This window comes from Cololabis saira, chromosome 9, assembly GCF_033807715.1.
Source record: "Cololabis saira isolate AMF1-May2022 chromosome 9, fColSai1.1, whole genome shotgun sequence".
Taxonomy (NCBI): Eukaryota; Metazoa; Chordata; class Actinopteri; order Beloniformes; family Belonidae; genus Cololabis; species Cololabis saira.
In genome coordinates, this window is record NC_084595.1 from 6456835 (window position 1) to 6477668 (window position 20834).

Here is a 20834-nt window from a genome sequence, read left to right on the forward strand (position 1 = left end):
ATTTGTACATGATCAAGTAAGTCAAGGTATTATAGGGTATTTCTAAATACATGTGCCATGTTTTAATATTGCTTCGCCTTTAATGACTATTCTAGTTTGGACAGAAGAGGAAGTGCAACCTCTGAAAAAGCCATTCAACACAGTTCTGCAAGTTTTACTATGCTGTGTACCAGGACACAATAAGAAAGAATAGATTTTTTAAAATATAAATGTAATCACAATCACCCATTTTACTAATGCATATATATAATTCTTCAAATCTTTCCACAGAAAATAGGTCATGGACCTGGCTGGATTCCAGCCATGTTAATATTGTGGCAAAAAGCATTTTATGAAAACTAGCATGTATGAAATCCAGATTTCTGCAGATTTCTGTTCTGTATGAACAAATTGAAAATCCCACTAAGGGATTTGTAATAGATCATTTATTTGTTGTCTAACAGTAGGGTTCATGCCCTTTGACTGCTGAATGGGGGCCCTGCAGGTCAAATCCTTACCTTAGATCCTCCAACATTCTGCTAAACGCCAGAGAACCATCACGCCTCTACCCACAATCTTCCTTCATTACCTTTTATTTATACATTCAAATTCACTTTCATTTATATATTGTCTTTTACAATACAAGTTGTCTCAAGGCGCTTTCCAGAGAGAAAAAGTCCCCTTTAAGAGGGAAGAAACCTTGAGCAGGACCTGGCTCATAAAGGGGGGCCCTCCTGCTGAAGGCCAGCTGGGCAGGGCAGGAAAAGAGACATTAGAAAGAGATATTGAAGAACAGAGAGAGGAGAGGCACAGATATATTGTCAAAGGTACAAAAGACAAGGGCTGCATCCGAAATCGCATACTTCCACCCTAATGAGTAGCAAAAACAGTATGTGAGATTTTTTAGTGCGTCCGAAACATTAGTACGTACTCAATAGTATGCGCTATCCATACTCATTCCGAAGAAATGTATTAGTATGGATTGATGGACACTAGCCGAGCAGAAACTTCCCACAATGCAATGCAGGTTGCTAAGTGATACGTATATGTCATAAGTATAATATTAAGTATAATAATATTATTATATAATATTAATATTATAATATTCATATATAATAATATTATATAATGTCATCTTGTTTCGGCCAGAATAAACTGGAAATAGCGGAGCGGTGCACTGCTACTGCTGCTGTTACCATGGTAACAACTCCTGTTACCATGGTAACAACCCCTGTTACCATGGTAACAACTCCTGTTACCATGGTAACAGCTGCTACTGCTGCTGTGACACGTCACTTCCTCCCAACGGCAGGAAGTGACGTGTGCGCTCTGAATAGTACGTCCGAATGACTGCATACTACTGATATTTACTCAAAAGTGTGCCGAATTTAAGTATACTTTTTAGTATATACTTTTTAGTATGGCATTTCGGACGCACCGAAGATATATTAGTTATTAGTTATCCGTTAGGTGGACAACTAAGAGTTCTATGTACATATTAATAATAGATGGCTAGTTGGTGGACTGCAGAGATGATTATATAAACAGATGTAGACAGCAAAGACTGCAGGTCAGCATGCAACTCCTGAAGCTCTGGCCTGCAAACATGTACAGAAGAGAAAAAGAGGGGACAAACCTGCACAACTAACTGTAAGGACAATGGAGAACAATTATGCTTATGAGATACTTCAATCAATAACTGTGGATTGATCTGAAGAAAGAAAGGAGAAGAAAAGGAGAGCAAATGGGGTGAGGGGCAACGTGCAGTGGATCATGTTGGTGTAGGTCTATAGCAGCATATCTAGGATGAAGGTCTATTTAAGACGAGCTGCTCTAGTCTTCTATACTGTAGCTGCAGCCATGACTACCGGCCCTAACACACTAGAGTTTACACTAACTAGAGGCTTTACTAAACAGAAAGGTGTTCAGTTTGGTTTTAAAGGTGGAGGTGGTGTCAGCTTCCTTAATCCAAACTGGAAGTTGGTTCCATAGTAACGGTTCCTGGTAGCAGAACGCCCGTCCTCCAAATCTACATTTGGATACTCTAGGAACTACGAGTAAACCTGCACTCTGAGAACGCAGAGCTCTGTTAGGAACACAAGGCACTATCAGGTCTTGCAGATATCGAGAAGCAAAGCCATTTTCGACTTTATACACAAGTAATACAATTTTGAATTATAAACTATTTTTAAATATTTTTTCATCCATTTTTTATGACCACCTCGTCCTGCTTAGGTTTCCATGTCACAGCTGTCATCAGATAAGCAAGGTTAGGAGCCTGGGCACACCATGGACAGTTACATAGAAAAATAACTCTGTGTTCACACTGGTATTCAGTTTAGAAATATGCAGCTATGCCACCATATATATTTTTAAAATGTGAATACTCCAAAAAACAACCCACATAGGCAAAGATGGAACAGGCAAATTCCAGACCAGAAGAACATAGCAGTGATTTGACTGGGTACCTCTTCCATTGCCGACCACTACTTTTGTGAAGATGTTGAAAATACAATTTGACTGTAAAAAAGTGTTGACTTTTAAACTGTGATCTTCGATCAGTTGGGTTTTCGTTTGCTTTATGTCTGATATTTAGTGCTGCTGATTAAAAAACCTTTAATTAGCAAGACATACTAGTCTTCACATATATGTGACTTCTTTAATTTGGCTGTGGTTTGTTGGTTTTAATTGTTAACAGCACTGTTTGGCTCTCTTAGCTTGAAATAAAGTCAGTAAGGGTTTTTACAATATATTGGAAGTCATGGTGGATTTTCTTTTTAGCCAAAATAACTTATTCATGTTGCTGTTTATGGTTGATGGAAACATGTTCAAAAGGCATGCAAAATCAGATGCAGGGCAAAATGTCAAATTACTTTTTTGGTAATCCTTTTCTCAATTCTTTTGTATTTTCATCAATAAATTATGAAAACCTTACCTATTAGTGTGGGCTTAGTGGCCCACCTCTGCCACACACAGCCCCCTAACATCAGGTTGAAAATTTTCCAGTCCAACGACCTGCTTTGCATAGCTCAACTGATCTAGAGCACAGTGTCAATTTATGAACTGTGAAACAGTGTTGTATGACATGTGACATGCCTGACGAAATGCTTGCTTGTGTAATCCCTCGACTGAGTATTGGACACTGGAATATTTGACTCAGTTTCCCTCAGCTCTACTGAACCATAAAGCACTCTATGCTACTGTCCTGTTTGTCTGAGAAAAGGTTGGAGTGAAACTGGAGCTACAAAGAAGGGAATGGAGCCCATCGTTTGTGTTTGTTGCTCTTTCAGGTAGAAGTAAAGATTAAATGTGATATTTTAAATTACCGGTAGACATTCAGCACAACAGGAAAACAACACTGTTTGGAAGTTGTTAGCACGGTTGTGTTTAGCACTGTTATGCATCAGTCTTGCACTTATAATCATTTTATAAATTTACTAACCTTACTTCACATTTGTCTTTCAGAGTGTTCACAAAGTCACTTCAGTGGATGGCCCCAGAAGTGGAGGCCAGATGGAAATTGGGTCACATGACCGCCTCCAGGAAGGCGCGCTGAGCCTGGAATTGGCCAATGGGATAAACCCATACCCTAATGATGATGAGGCATCTATGGAAACAGAACAGCAGAGGGCAGGAGGCGTGCCTTCAAGGCAATGCTGGGTGCCAGGACAGAGCAAGGTCAGTGACACCCAAGGACAGCGCCCATGTTGGAGCAGCAATGGCGGTACGACTCCAGCTGAACCTATCCACCATGCAGACATAGAAGATGCCCACAATCTGGTGGCTTTTTCTGCTATTGCTGGTTCTTTGCCTCCTTCTTCCTCCTCTTCCTGCCTTGTGCAGCCCAATACCCAGCTGTATGAAAAGTTCATCAAAGAAACTGGTGCTGGTGGGGCCCATTCTGTACTCCCTGCAGTGGTTCCTGAGGGTAACTCCCAACCTCCGGAGGACCTTGATACTCTACAGACAGCACTGATCCAAGCCAAACATGGACAGAAGCCCCCTAACTGCAACTGTGATGGGCCTGACTGTCCAGACTACCTTGAGTGGTTGGAGAAGAAGATTAAATCAGCAACCAGTGATGGTCAAGCCTTATCTAAAACAGGTGATGGCCCCCCACATGTACAGCAACCCCATCTGCAGCATCACTTGCAGCCCAACCAACAGATGAATGGTGGTCATCATATGCCTATTTCATGCCCCCAGCAACAAGAAGCAACTCAAAGCCCCCTCCCAGACCAAGTGCCCTGCTCCAAACCTCCTATTCCTTGCTCGCCCCAGGTGCTCTCCATAGCCAAGGAAAAGAACGTCAGTCTTCAGACAGCCATTGCCATCGATGCCCTGACACAATTATCTGGTACTAGTCCTCAAACTGCCAGTTCTCTGGGTCAAACAGCATTCAGAAACAGCCTCCATAACCACCATCACACCCAGAGCATCACATCTGGCTTGATCCCTTCCTCTCCTGGAAGCAACTCCTCTTCTCGTTCACAGTCTGTCCCTCCAGGACTGCAGACCAATCAGCAGGCTCCAGCATCATTTGAACACCACAGACCCCAGTCCCAGGGCCATCCACCCAACTTTTCACCGCTCCCATGCTCTACCTCGCCTTTCCCTGGTCAGGGAAAACCTCCCAGTTTCAGTCCTAATACCCAGCAGTGGCAAATGAGCCTGGACAGAGGATCTGAACAGAGGAATTCATGGATGATGATGAAGTCTGAGCCCCAGTCTCACTTTGCCACTGCACCTCAAACTAGGTCAGATCCAATGTCCGAGCTTAAACAATTGCTTGGGGACACCAGCGGCAAGTTCACCAATGCCCCTTTCAAACTTCCAGTTGCACAGCACCCCAGTGTGAACCAGAATGGGGGTATTCAGGGCCAGGCCAGCCCAGCTTTAGCCAGGATAAAACAAGAACCAGACTCTGGTGAGCATTACCATCACATCATGGCACAATATGGAATGTCTAATGGTCTACAGCAGGGTCAGCACTACCCGGGTAGTCCTATGGTTCCTGGTCAAGCAGCAATTAGCCACTCCACTCAGGCAGCTCTGCAACAGCACCTTCACTACAAGAGGAACCTCTTCCCTAACCCTCCCCCTGGCTATGGAGCTTGCCAAAACTTGAAAAAATGGTGGCCACGGATGGAGGGAGATGGTTTGCCATATCTAGCAATCAAACAAGAACCCAAGGAACCCAAGAAGAGAAGAGTCAGCCAAGGATCTCCTGCCATGAAAGATGTGAGTGGGACGTTTATAGGTGCTGCCTTCCCAAAACCCAAGCAGATAATCATCAAAAAGACTAAGCAGAAAGCTTCCATGCCAACTTTCATGCCTCAGAATCAGATCAATGCACAAAAACCACCACCCCCATCCCTGACCAGCGTGCAAGCATGCGCTCTCCCTTTCATGCCCCCCCATAGTGGCTCCACTCAGGCTGCTCCTGCAGGCCTCCTTGTCCCAGCCCAATCTCAGGTATCCATTTCCAACACCCCAATGACTCCCTCTTCCACTGCTTCTGCTTCATCAGAAAACACTCCAGCTCTCACGAGGCCTCTGCCTCTATCGGCGGCTTCCGAAGACCACGTAAAATCTGAAGGAGTGGGCAGTCTAGTGTCCAGTAACACGAGCACCACCACACCTGTGACCTCCATACCTCCATCCAACACCTCACAATTACAAAATCTCATCAACATAGATCCAAAGTATGAAGAACTGATCCGCCAGTTTGAGGCTGAATTCGGAGACTCAGTCCCGGACGCATCAGCCAGTCAGTCTGGGGAGCTAATAACAACCCCTAAGCCAGGGAATCAATCCCTGATCAATCCTCAGGACCTCAGTCCCACATCTTCCCACTCTTCCCAGCCACTTCCCTCAGTTGTCACCACTCAAGCCAACTCCACACCTCAATCAGACGATCAGGAGATTGAAACAGACAAGCGTGAGTCAGGACCCCAAAGTGAAGCAACTATGAGCCAGACGTCCACAGACAGCCTTGTGGAAAAGCAACACGAGGGCCCTGTTGATGTTTCTCTGCACAATGAGACCATTTTGGACAAGCAGCAACACCAGGATACATTCAGCATGCCATCACCGCTACCTAAACGCATAAAGTTTGAAACTGCCGGTGACATATCAGTACTGTCCACCACATGCTATTCTGAGGAGGACACGCCCACTAAAGACGGTGTACCCTGCTCTCCATCTCTTAGAGGCTTCCTAGAATCCCCTTTGCGCTACCTGGACACCCCCACCAAGAACTTGCTGGATACTCCTTCAAAGGATTCACAGTCAGATTTCCCCACCTGTACCTGTGTGGGTAAGTTTGTGCATCAGTGTCACACTATGATTGCGTATGTTATTGCACAAAAATGCACATAACTGCATAACAATTAATCGCAGACATATTCATCAATCTTATTATACTGATATACTTTAAACATTACCCTACAGTATACACTATGCAGAGATTTTAATTAGAGTAGTAGTAGTAGTAGTAGTAGTAGTAATTTTATTTGGTCAATCAGTATCAATTGATACAATACATTGCATTTCATTTCGTTTCGTAGGAAAGAAATAATAAAAAAAAGAAGTAAAAAAAAAAAAAGAAGTAAGGAATAAACCGACCAAAAGGTGTAAGCTGAAGCCTAAACTTATTGTGCCTTCCCTTTTTAACTTTGTTTACTTCATAGTTGATACTAATACAACAAGGACAAACAATCTACAACAACAAAAAACAGCAAAGTAAACACACATGCAAAACAAGAAAGAAGACAAACGTAAATATGACAGAAAAATCAAGTAAAAAACAAACAGAAGACAGATCTCGGAAAACAACTAACAGATATATAAGTATTATTATTATTACAACAACAATTATTCTTATTATTATAATCGTTTCATATAGTATGGAGCATAATATATATACATATATATATATTTATGTATATATATAGTTTCGTATCACACAGGATACATTCAGCATGCAATGTTCTGTATCTTTCGATTATATTAGATTTATACCTCCTTTTAAATATATTTATTGAACTACAGTTTTTTAATTTCATTTAATTTCATTTCATTTTTATTTATTCCGTATCATGGAAATAGTTCACATATGTTCCATTCCATGATGGAAAAGGGGCAAGAAGAAGAAAGCCTTATATAACAAGCCCCTTTCTCAAAAAAAATAAAACAATTCATATGAAGATGGTCTGTCCGTCTGTTCAACAGTCACTACTTATATAATACCAAAAAAAAGAAATAATGAAAAAACAAAACAAAAAATAAGAAAACATACACACTAATTCACCAACAATACAAAAACAAAAAACAACAAAAGATATTTTACCCGTTAAATTCATATTGTCTGATTGTGTTGTCTTTATACAATTTCTTGAACTGGTGAATATTTTTTACAATCCTTTAAATCAGTTGTTAAGGAGTTCCATAATTTTACACCACATACTGAAATACACATTTGTTTTAAAGTAGTTCGTGCAAACGGATGTTTAAAATCAAATTTCCTCCTATGGTCCTTATTTTCTGAACTAAACACAAAAAATCATTATTTAGGCTGTTCCATATTTTAACTCCTGTAACCGATATGCATCTTTCTTTAGTATTTATCCTAGTTTTGGTTCTATTATATATGGCAGTGCTGGTTATCTCTAGCCTGGAACAGACTCTGGATACAGGATGGAAGGAGATGCTTGTGCCTTATACATTAGGAGTGCAGTGTTAGGAGTGCAGTGGAGTGAAGTAAGTTATAGTGCTTTTTTAGTTACCTTGTAACAACAAGGGAGAATGTTTTTAACTGTAATGTGGTCTGTGTTAGTTTAATTACTAGCTACAGAGACCCCCACTCCCCCACCACCACCAACCACCTCTTGTCTGGATATTTGTTGAGTGTCTAAGAATGTGTGTTGCCAGGGTTTGCAACTGCGACCATCCAGACAGCGACAGTGTGAGGCAATGAAGCCAGCAATCAGGAACAATGGCAGGGGTGGCAGAATGAGCCCTTTTTGTGTGGGTTCGGGTCTGGAAACAGATCACTGCCTTTGTTGGAGAGAGAGCAATTCATTCCAATAGTTTTAGCTTCACCCTTCTTAAGATGATCATTTACAACTGAGTAGGTGGTCATACCGTTTAAAATAAACAATCAAGAAAAACACTTTTAAAAGGTTGGCAAAGAGTGTTAGTATCGAGACCCATTTGTGTCATAAAGTCACAAAAATGAGGTTGTGCAAAGGAATAATGCCACTGTGGTTACATTAAAGAATGAAATGCTGCGTTCTCTGCAATGTTAACAAAATATTCACACCATTTTATAACAGTTATGAGTTTGTAGATAAAGGTTTCAAACTTGTTACTCTTCCTAAACATTGTTGAGGAGACACAGTTGGGAAGAGCTGTTGCAGAAACACAAACATAACTGCACTAAGAATCAAAATCAGTCTTCCTAGCTTCATATTAAAGATTCTTCTCATGCTACCACATCAATGTCGTGTGGGAAAACACCACACTGGAATTAAACTGCCTTCGGGGACATAGTTGCAGTTTAAAGCCATGATTTACACACCCAAACACACACAACTTTGACACAGTACTCTGGTATGACTCCTTCATTTCCTGCCATGAGCCACGCCCTGGTGCCTCCCTGCACCACTAGGAGAATGTTACCTCATATGGTCTTTGAACCAGACATTCAGAAAAGCATCACAGAGTCACCGTGCCCCTGTCACAGCTTGTTAAGAGATTTAAAACACTTAACAAACCGGTCAAGCCAATTAGTGCAGTCCAGTAGTCGGTCAGTTAAAGTCATATCCATTCATCTGCACACTAGCTAAGTACGTCCACATGCTGAGACCCAACATAAACATTGATGCACACAGAAACACTTCTACTTATCACAGTAATCACTACCTTAAAGACCAAGTATGACCCAGCAAACCACATCCTTCAGTCGCAGTCCCACTATCTCTGCTCGGGGAGGAATTATGTTTATGCGTTTTTGTGCAAAGTGGATGTTGCAGTTAGTTGCAGATTCACAACACTTGTCAATGAGGATTTGGCTTCAGCTACAACCAGTACCCGAGTTGAGGGGGGATGAGGGGGGATGGCATCCCCCCTGAAATAAAAACGGTCCAAATCATCCCCCCTGTAAAACTGCCATCCCTCCTTTCCATCCCTTATGTCATTTCATCAATGAATGTGGTTTTACTGCTATTTCAACATTTAGAGTCATCACCAGAAAAATAACACCAGAAAAATAACTTATTTGACAATTTTTACCTGTTTCAAGTACATTTTCACTTGAAATAAGTAGAAAAATCTGCCAGTGGGACAAGATTTATCTTCTGATTAAAAGCAAAAAAATCTTGTTCCAAGTGAAAATCTACTTGAAACAGGTGAAAATTGTTGTTTTTTCCAGTGATGAGTCTTTTTTTAAGTCTAATGAGACTTTTCTACTAAAATGAGACATTTTAACTAGAAATAAGACAAATATTCTTGTTAAGATTTTGAGTTTTTGCAGTGATCCATGTTACTTATCCTGTGAAGGACAGAGTCATATTGATAAGTTCAGAAAAGTGTTTTTTATTGTTGTGTTTTGATGTATTTGATGTAAGCCCAGTGGATATTTAAAGCTTACAGAAGGCTGCATTTAACTGCTGCTATGTCATTTCTGCAGTATTTCTGCAGGTGTTTTGGTCACTGCTATTATTTGTAATATATTATATTATTTGTAATCAGCACTAATTATCTGTCCCCATATGATAAAATCCACCATCCCCCCTGATTTTTTTTTTTTACAACTCGAGTACTGGCTACAACGATCATGTCAAAGCACATCTACTGTGTGATTGGCCTGTGAAAAAAATCTACAAAAAAGTTAAATGTAATAACATAAAGCCTTGCTCTGTCAAGTCTAAGGGCCTTTTTATTGTTAAATATTCTCAGTTTGAGAAGACAGTTCAAAGAGAGAAACACTTTTCACATTGAAGCAGCACTTTTTATTAGAAAGGAGAGGATATTGATTTTTTTTAAGTATTATGGACCACAGAACAATCAGATGATTTTGAGATGGAATATTGTGGTGTTTTTTTTTTTGCTTCACTCATTATTTTTTCTCCCACAAGAACAAATCCTGGAGAAAGACGAGGGTCCGTACTACAATCACCTGGGATCTGGACCTACTGTCGGCTCCATACGAAGCCTGATGGAGATGAGGTGTGCCCCTTCTCTTCTCTTCTCTTCTCTTCTCTTCTCTTCTCTTCTCTTCTCTTCTCTTCTCTTCTCTTCTCTTCTCTTCTCTTCTCTTCTCTTCTCTTCTCTTCTCTTCTCTTCCTCCTACATGTTCCTGCTTCCTTGCCCCTCCTTCCCTCTCTCTCCCTCTTTCCTCACAGTTTTGTCCTTAGGGAATCTGTGACCCAGAATCCAGTTGGAAGGACGAGAAATATCAGCATCATCAGCAAATCACAGGCAGTGCAAGAAGCACGGGAGCAGCAGTAAAACACAGCTGAGAATGGAGGGAAAAAAGCAAGGAAGAAAGATATATATCAGATTTCAGAGAATCACAGAGAGAAGATAAAGAGAGATGAAGGAAAAATGATGAAAGGAAGAAAAATAACCTCTTTTTTTTTACTTGCATATAATGTAGACAGCTTTATTTGTCTGTAATGTGGATATGTTCCTACCTTTCACGAAGAGCATCTACAGGACTGTCTCAGAAAATTAGAATATTGTGATGAAGTTCTTTATTTCCTGTAATGCAATTAAAAAAAACAAAAATGTCATACATTCTGGATTCATTACAAATCAACTTAAATATTGCAAGCCTTTTATTATTTTAATATTGCTGATTATGGTTTACAGTTTAAGATTAAGATTCCCAGAATATTCTAATTTTTTGAGATAGGATATTTGAGTTTTCTTGAGCTGTAAACCATGATCAGCAATATTAAAATAATAAAAGGCTTGCAATATTTCAGTTGATTTGTAATGAATCCAGAATGTATGACGTTTTTGTTTTTGTAATTGCATTACAGAAAACCACAATATTCTAATTTTCTGAGACAGTCCTGTATTTCCAGTTTGAAAACAAAATACTTTGTTTTCAGGCTCAGGTGTCGTATGTTACGCAGATCTTGAGATTGAAACGGAGATTGCATTTGCTTCATATGAAGACTGACTATAATCAGATGATACTCATGTTTTTACGAAGACGTCATAGTCGTTGATGTCACTGTTTGACATCACAGCATCTCCTCAGGAAGGGACACACATAACTACGAAGTATAATCATTTCCAGTTTTTGTAGCATAAACAAGGATCAGATTTGTGACAAACCATGCCTATACATCACTGAGTTCAGCTTGTCTGTTACTATTTCTGCAGTTTGGAGACTTCAGTTGTGTGAAGTCAGTTATTCAGTAACTTACTGCAGAAGATTTTGTAGAGGTGTCTTCAGTATTAACATTCATTACTCAGGTAGAAGTATAGATACTAGTGTTTAAAAATACTCCTGTAGAAGTTGAAGTATCAACTCAAGTTTTTTACTCAAGTAAAAGTATAAAAGTACTGGTTTCAAAACTACTTAAAGTATAAAAGTAAAAGTAATGTAAGGGGGAAAAAAGCCATTGAAAATGAATGCATCTTAGTATAATGCAAATATATTAAAGAACCATATATGTGTACTATTGAGCATTAACATGTGTTTCAGAGAGCAGCAGATATGATGACTAGTTGCCTATAAGTATTGTAATGGTGCAAAAAGTCAAACTTCAGAGGCATGTTATCATTTATCCTAACCTTTATTGGAATGTACATCCAAGTTTAGTTGCAGGAATCTGAGGGAACGGATGTAAGAACAAAACTGGACAAGAACATCTGAAACAACCACAACCAAATTCACTCTATCCGGATGGAGCAATTTAACTGGATAGTTTTTATTAAAGGCCCAAATGAAATAGAGTAACGAGGCTGTTTTTAAAATGTAAGGAGTAAAAAGTACAGATAATTGCGTGAAAATGTAAGGAGTAAAAGTAAAAAGTCGTCTGAAAAATAATTACTCCAGTGAAGTATAGATAACCAAAATTTCTACTTAAGTAAGGTAACGAAGTATTTGTACTTCGTTACTTGACACCTCTGAGATTTTGTGAGACAAAATGTGGACGGTAGAAAGTAGAGTCTTTCTAAGTGTGCAGGAACAGTTTTGAGGGAGAGCAGTAAAACTTCTGACCTTAAAAAGAATAAAAAATCTGACCTCATGAGTCAAGACAACATGCTGTTGGTTAAGGATAGTAATAAACCCCCATGTGCTGTTGCAGAACTCAAACTAAACAACTTAAGGCATCAAATTAAGAAAATTAGCTACGTATTGTGGATTTATAAAAGCAACACAGGATGACATTTAACATCAGTCGCCAGGCCTGCAGCTTAATCCATGTCACACAGTCGGTAATAATTTCAGCAATCCAATTATTACTTTGTGTGCATAAGTAGCTTGTAATTTTGATAAACATAGTGGAGCTACAGTCTCTGTACTGAGTCTGCTGTGCTATCTTTTCCAAACTGTTAGGTTGGATTTCAGAAGGACCAATGAGTCATTAGTTCTCAGAGTGAGGGGGATGTTACGCAGGAGATCCTTTTTGTTGTTCAGGAGATGACGCAAGAACCTAAAACCTTATTGTCCCACGCTGACCTTTGACCCACCCCTGACCCCGGTGGGCGACCCCTGCGGTGACAGCGTTTAATCCCCCCGCGTTTTCTCAGCCATCTCAGGGTGATTCCTATTCAGCGAGAGCCCCTTGTGCTCACTGTCACGCTGCATTTACTCAGGGCTGAAGTTTCCACAATGCCAGGTATCGTGCCGGGGACGGGGGCTGATCTGAGCTGTGACCAGACATGCGACAACTTCTGATGACGATGCACGTGTCTCAGCGAGATCACTGTTCTCCCTCCTCCTGTGCAGATCAGTAAACATATACACCAAAAAAACACAAATATGTACGTTAGGGATGGGCGGTATGGACTAAAATATGTATCACGATCATTTCTGGCATTTATCCCGATAACGATAAAAATGACGATAAAAAAAATACCAATTCAACTCCACCTTTTTAACTATAAATCTATCACCACATTCAGTGTTTGGAGCCAAAACACTGCTCTAAAAGATACTAAATACTAAACTACACCAATTAAATTGAATTGATAAAAACCAATTAAATGAGTCCACCACATAAAAACGTCATCAATGGGAATTTTTCCTTCCTTCCTTCCTTCCTTCCTTCCTTCCTTCCTTCCTTCCTTCCTTCCTTCCTTCCTTCCTTCCTTCCTTCCTTCCTTCCTTCCTTCCTTCCTTCCTTCCTTCCTTCCTTCCTTCCTTCCTTCCTTCCTTCCTTCCTTCCTTCCTTCCTTCATTCCTTTCTTCCTTCACGTACGTTGTGCATCGATTTAACTCAGAACCATAAATCATCTTTACACAAAAACATCATCAACGGGAATTTATCGTTTCTACCGCGAGATACAAATTCTTACCGTGGGGAATTTTTGGACGGTAAATCGTGAACGGTAAAATATCGCCCATTCCTAGTGTACGTGCATTTGCAGAAACAGCAGCACAGAGAAGGCCCTGTGGCCGGCCGTGGGTTCGGCTTTACTCTGCCGTGCATGTGTGAATCTTGCAAGCCCTTGTGAACACACACTCCGCTCTGGCCGGAGCTGCTGAGCTAATTCCAGCTTTGGTTGACATTCACCGCTACACCCTCAGGAAGCCGCAACCCTGTCTTTTGGCGCAACAGAAAGAAACAGGATTGCTGTCCCTTAGACAGCTGTGATACAGCTGCTGAAGTGCCGTTAACTGTTAACTAATGCTCATGTGATGTGGTTTCCAGGGTCATTGTAGTGTAGGGGTGGAACAATATATCGTGCCACGAAATTTCGCGATACAAAAACGTTAAGATACGTGTCGTGGAGGTGACAAACTGTATCGCAATATTGGGTTATTAATATTAATCCATTGTGTTGACTAGTAACACACATCCGACCACGACCGCGGTTGCGGCCACGACCGCACGGACCAAAATCTGACTCCGCTCAGAAGAAACTAGTACCGTTTTGAGCTCTGAACTTTTACTTATGTAAGGCTGGTGTAGAGTTAAGCCTTACCTTATTAAATTAAACCTTTTTGGGGTGGTGAGTAGGATAAACACGGGGACAACTTCTGCTGAGTTCCAGTGTACTTTAATGTCCCTCAACAGTGTAGGATTTTAGAACATCAACACAGCAGCTAGTGCCGTACTGTGGCGTATCACTCCGCCCAATCTAAAACAGACTAATCACTACAGATAAACTGACTAGTGTCATTATAGTCCCTGATTTACATCAGAATATAAAGAATATATTTATAAAATAATGAACCCTGAATTACCAAAATAACCTTCTTAACAAAAATAAATCTATAAATAAAGGTGAGGATGAATCAGTCTTTTTTATGATGTAAAATTGTATGTATTTATTTACTTTTATTTATTTATTTAATTTTAGTTGTTAAATTTCTGGAAAAGAAAAAAGTCAAATCATACATGAGAGAAACTATTCAGTTTGTGGCAAAATATTTTTACTTGTATGAAACTGAAAATGCATAATGCAAACCTGACATTTACTTTTAGTTCAGTTTGTGTAAAATGGTTGGCCTGGCTTTCTTTTTAAAACTTAAACAGTTATAAAGCATTACAAACTGTAACAATAGGGCAAACGCACAGCATTGTTTTGTATTTTGTGTCTTTCAAATAAAAGACCATTTTTTCCAGTCATATGTTCCTCATTCAAGGTTGTTAAAAAAATACTGCTATAATATCGTATCGTTATCGTGACCTCAATATCGTGTATCGTACCGTATCGTGAGATTAGTGTATCGTTACACCCCTATTGTAGTGTGATACCATTGGCAGTCTCACTTTAGTCTTACACTAACATGACTACATTGTTTCTCTCCCTGTGTGTAGGTACGGAGAGAAGGGTGAAGCCGTCCGAATTGAGAAGGTGGTGTACACGGGCAAGGAAGGGAAGAGCTCCCATGGTTGTCCTATTGCCAAGTGGGTGAGTGGAGTTCCCAAAACATTTCAAGCACATGTCAGTCAGTACGTTTACACGCAGCAAAGAAATGGGATTTCTGATCGTATCAGATAAACATCCAGAAGACCCGATCACTTGTCTGAGGTTACATGCTGTTCAGAGAATCGGATAAATGTCCAGAGCATGGCTGACTCTGTGGCGCTATGTGGCGCTGTAACCATGGTAACCATGGTAACCATCAGGGGTGGGTAGAGGAGCCAAAAATTGTACTCAAGTAAAAGTACTGTTACTTCAGAATAATATGACTCAAGTAGAAGTAAAAAGTAGTCATCCAAATAATGACTTGAGTAAAAGTAAAAAAGTACTTGGTGAAAAAACTACTCAAGTACTGAGTAACTGTTGAGTAACGTCTGATTTATTCTTTTAACACAACCATTCAAACAGACAAAAGTACAAAATAATCATCTTCAGGCAAATTAAATCAATAAAATAAATTAAAATTAATAAAAAATAAAAAATAGCTTAAATTAAAATAAGCTTAAAGTACTTTAATAAATAATAAAATAAATAAAATAACAGAATAAAAAAATAAATTAAGCCTTTGTACTTTTCTTTTTTAACCAGGCAGAACTAGAACAAACATGAACTCATAGAAACTCTGTGTGTGTTTGAGTCTGTGTAAATGTGACAAAACATGCAAAAACAAACATTTTCCCCAAAGAATCACCCAGTGATGTCATGAGATTGACGCGTACGTGGATAAAAGGGATAAAAGAAAAGTAACAGCTCAACGTAGCCTAATGTAGCGGAGTAAGAGTAACAGTTTCTCCTTCACAAATCTACTCAAGTAAAAGTAAAAAGTATAGTGATTCAAAACTACACTCCCGACACTCGTTTAGTCTTGCAGAAAACTTTTCTACTGCCGTTAGTTTTACCGTTAAAGACCGAAGCGAGGATGTTTACAAGTTCTCGGCGAGACGCCTTCAAAATAAAAGCACTAAATATCGGTCTTAATATATAACAAATAAAATAAAAGCCTGGCTCCAAACAACGCCAATAAGAAAACAAACACAAAAACACATTTACAGAAATACTCATATTAAAGGTCATTTACAACTACCTCTCCTCTTACTCCTGTGTTTTCGTGTGTATGTGTAATAAAAATCAGCAGTATTATCACCCGTAGAAGTACAACATACAAACTACAGCATATAACTTTTTCATTTTGCCACTACTTATTTAACAAGAAAGAAGGCTGAAACTAAAACGATCATGTGGGTCATGCTAAGCACCTCGTGAGTGAGTAGTTTGTATAGTCAGCTTTTGGAGCAACAGAAGTAGAAGTAATCATATCCTGGAGGACTTTATCAGCCTCTTGCATCGTTGTGAGATTCACAACTTTGACAAAGCCCATAAAAAGCTTTATTTCATATTTTTCAGCCATTCTGACACGGATTGGCTGTCATTTGGACTATCATTTAGCCGTAACTGGCATCTAGAATAATGTGTCATACACAGAGCTGGGTAGAGTAGCCAAAAATTGTACTCAAGTAAAAGTACTGTTACTTCAGAATAATATGACTCAAGTAGAAGTAAAAAGTAGTCATCCGAATAATTACTTGAGTAAAAGTAAAAAAGTACTTGGTGAAAAAACTACTGAGTAACTGTTGAGTAACGTCTGATTTATTTTTTTAACACAACCATTCAAACAGATAAAAGTACAAAATAATCATCTTCAGGCAAATAAAATCAATAAAATAAAATTAAAATGAATAAAAAATAAAAAATAGCTTAAATTAAAATAAGCTTAAAGTAAATTCAAGTACTTTAATACATAATAAAATAAATAAAATAATAACAGAATAAAAAAATAAATTAAGCACAAGTAGCACAAAATTTCAAGCCTTGTACTTTTCTTTTTTAACCAGGCAGAACTAGAACAAGCATGAACTCATAGAAACTCTGTGTGTGTTTGAGTCTGTGTAAATGTGACAAAACATGCAAAAACAAACATTTTTCCCAAAGAATCACTCAGTGATGTCATGAGATTGACGCGTACGTGGATAAAAGGGATAAAAGAAAAGTAACAGCTCAACGTAGCCTAATGTAGCGGAGGAAGAGGAACAGTTTCTTCTTCACAAATCTACTCAAGTAAAAGTAAAAAGTATAGTGATTCAAAACTACTCCTAAAAGTACAACATTTCCCCAAGATTTACTCAAGTAAATGTAACGGAGTAAATGTAACTCGTTACTACTACCCGTGGTCATACAGACGTTAACGACCTCGTGTCATCATTCCTCCACTGCCGTGCTTGACAGTGGATATGATGTGTTTCTTGTTTTGTTTATTGAGTTCAAATAGCTCCACTTTGTTCTACTTTTGTCCACAGGATAGATGCAGCATTGTATGGAACTGCTACTTTATTGTTATTATAGGACATTTTTTCAGAGGTATTGTGGTTTGTTCGGATTCAGTTCTGCAAACCTTTTTTTTTACTTCCATGTTCTTTTAAGACAGAAGAGCCTTTCTCTTCCAAACAAAGCACACTTGTTTAGGCTTCTCCTCATAAGGCTGTCATGGACTTTAATAATTATCGTGCTCAGTGAGGCCTGTGGGGTCTGAGATGCAGCACTTGGGTTTTTGTGCTTTTTCTCTTGGGCTACATTTACCGGGACGTCAAGACCGTTGCTTATGTCTTTCCCTCTTGGTACTATATTAACACACATGTTTCTGACCAACAAACTACCAGAACTTCTGCTGTTGATCAGCTGGTAAAGGGCTGGTGATTAGCAGCACATGTCACCCTGACACCACAATCAGATGATTTCTATTTTGTTTTTACACAGAAAATATGACTAAAACAGGGGACATTAGCTTTTGCAAAGGACTCAGTATGTTAAGATAATCTATGTGTGTTGGACATCTGCTGGTCAAATCAAGGAACTACAACATCATGAGCTCAAACATTTGCCTCGTATATTATATTCATAGATCAAGTATTTTTTCAATGTGAGTAGCTTAAAATATTCAAGTAATGATATGCAACTAATGACTATTTTATAGTCAATTGATCTATCAATTATTAAAACGATTGATTGACTAATTGCATTATGAATGGCACAATAACTTGAGCCATTTTATTTGGTTTTTCAGATTTTAAAGTTAGACTAAGATCGTTTAAGGCATGTGGCAATGAACAAGAAAACTGATTCCTTCAGTCAAAAAATTATTTATACCACTTGCAAAAGCTAGATTCGTCGGCAACTAATTTGGTCATAGATTTTTGTCGACTACATGGATTATTAGTCGCAGCCCTAACAATCATCTCTGTGTCCCGCCAGGTGATCCGTCGGGGCAGCGAGAAGGAGAAGCTGTTGTGTCTGGTGCGCCATCGTGCTGGACACCACTGTGCCAACGCCGTCATCGTCATCGTCATCCTGGCCTGGGAGGGCGTCCCGAGAGCGATGGCCGACAAGCTTTACCACGAGGTGACCGGCACCCTGACCAGCTACGGAAACCCCACCAGCCGGCGCTGCGGCCTCAACGACGAGTGAGTGGCTCATGGGAGGTTTCTGTTTACTCACCATTTCATATCACTATTATTTGTATTGTGCACACACCAGTCACTGTTATATAGGGGTGTGCAAACAAGGGTACCTCACGATTCGATTCGATTTCGATTATTGGTGCCACGATTCTTCGATTATTGTGATTTTTAATGCTTTTTTCCATACAAGATTGATTTTGTCTTCATCTGTGGCTACATTTGTGAATAAATAGCCAATCAATTAACTCAGTTCCTCTAACAACACTCATTAAGTAAATAACAAGGTTTTTTGAACATTTGACATGTATTTTTCAAAGACACAAAATAATTTATTTTATGACTATGTAAACATTTGCTCTTTGACTTACTTAACTTTGACCAGGGAAAGCTGCACTTGCATGAGAGCGCCCTCTATTGGCGGAAAACACTGAAAACGGTCGAACCCTGGATTTAATGAGTTCATTTATTCAAGTAAACAAGATATGTACTTCCATCAAATTTATTTAGTGTAAACATATCTGCCATATTTCAAGTGAACAATAAAAAATGTGCATTCTTGAAAATGAAATGATTCAGCAGCTTATTCAGTCTGGAATCTGGATAGGATAACTTAAAAAAAAAAAAAAAAAAATGAATTAATCGATTCCAAATCGTCACGTGACGCGTCGCGATGCATCGACACATCGATGAATTGCACCCACCTCTAGTGTTATACGGTGGCCGAGACCCTCCATTGCTGAAAATAAAAGTAACGCTGCAAACAGAAACAAACGCCGCTGCAAATAAAATAAACGCTTAGCAAATAAAACAAACGCTGCAAACAAAAAGAAACGCCGCTGCAAATAAAAGAAACGCTGCAAATAAAATAAACCCCACTGCAAATAAAATTTAAAAACGCAAATAAAAAAGCCACAACGGAAGTGAATTACCGGGGACTATTTTTGCCGATGCACCGGTGTTGCACATTAAAAATTACACGTAGCGACGTTGAACACGAACCTTTTCACTTATTTTCTCGTTCGTTGTTCTTCTTATTCCTCGCTCTTCTTATTTCTTCCTTTTCACTTACGTCCTCTTCGTCTTCTTTTTCTCCTCTCACATAAAAACACCGGTGCATCAGCAAAAATAGTCCCCGGTAATTCACTTCCGTTGTGGCTTTTTTATTTGCGTCATTTTTTTTTTTTTTATTTGCAGCACCATTTCTTTATATTTGCACGGTTTCTTTTATTTGCAGCGGCGTTTCTTTTTATTTGCAGTGTTTCTTTAATTTTCAGCAATGGCGGGTCTTGGCCACCGTACTGTTACACTGTTAGATTTTAGATTTAGATTTATTTATTTGCACAGTTAAAAATTACACAAATAAAAGTAACAACTTTACAAATTAAAGTGCAGGAAGAGGCGGAAACTCAAAGAGCTTATCAGGAGCCTCCACCTATAGTTAAAATGAAATTTAATATCATACTTATAAGAACAAAATATACAAATGAGCAATTAGAAATCTATAGATGATAGAAATAAATGAAAATTACAAAGAATTTACACAAAAGAGTGATGATCGGATATATGAATAACGATAAAGAGTACAATTTAATAATTATGAAACAAACAAAAAAATAAACGACTAAATAACAAACCAAATAAAGACAAACAAAAAATAATTTCAAGGAGATTACACAAGACGATAAAATGTGTCAGTACATCAATTACTTATGCCAGAGCAGTTCCATTTACAACACAAAAATTAAGTGGTGTTTCAGACATCCTTTAAAACCTTGTACAGAGAAGCATTTTTTTGCTAAATGGGAATATGTATTCCATAGTTTGACCCCCCTGTACCGTAGTAATGCATATTTACCCCAGGATGCAGATCTAACATAAGTCTGGACCTGAGAGTTTGTAGTGAAATAGTCTTTGAGGTGAGCACGAATGCTTTCCTCCTTTAAGACCTTACAAATAAAAACACATGTCTGATAAATATTTATGTTATAAATGTTGAGAATATAAAGTTTCTGAGACAAAGGACTGGAGGGGCTGTATGAATGTGAACAAGTTATTATACTGTTACTGTTACTATATATTAGGGGTGTAACAATATATCGTGCCACAAAATTTTGCGATACAAAAACGTCACAATACGTGTCGTGGAGGTGACAAACTGTATCGCGATATTGGGTTATTAATATTAATCTATTGTGTTGACTATGTATTTATTTACTTTTATTTATT

At 38.8% G+C, this 20834-nt stretch overlaps 1 protein-coding gene across 3 annotated transcripts in view; it reads left to right on the top strand.

Annotated features, from left to right (window-relative positions):
- tet3 (tet methylcytosine dioxygenase 3) overlaps positions 1-20834 on the top strand; it is a 57798-nt gene that overhangs the window by 27790 nt on the left and 9174 nt on the right. For all 3 annotated transcript variants that reach the window (XM_061730355.1, XM_061730356.1, XM_061730358.1), the window contains 4 exons: positions 3445-6298; positions 10119-10209; positions 14991-15084; positions 18403-18611. In XM_061730355.1, coding sequence (XP_061586339.1) covers positions 3445-6298; positions 10119-10209; positions 14991-15084; positions 18403-18611 — 3248 coding nt within the window. The remainder of the gene's footprint in view (positions 1-3444; positions 6299-10118; positions 10210-14990; positions 15085-18402; positions 18612-20834) is intronic.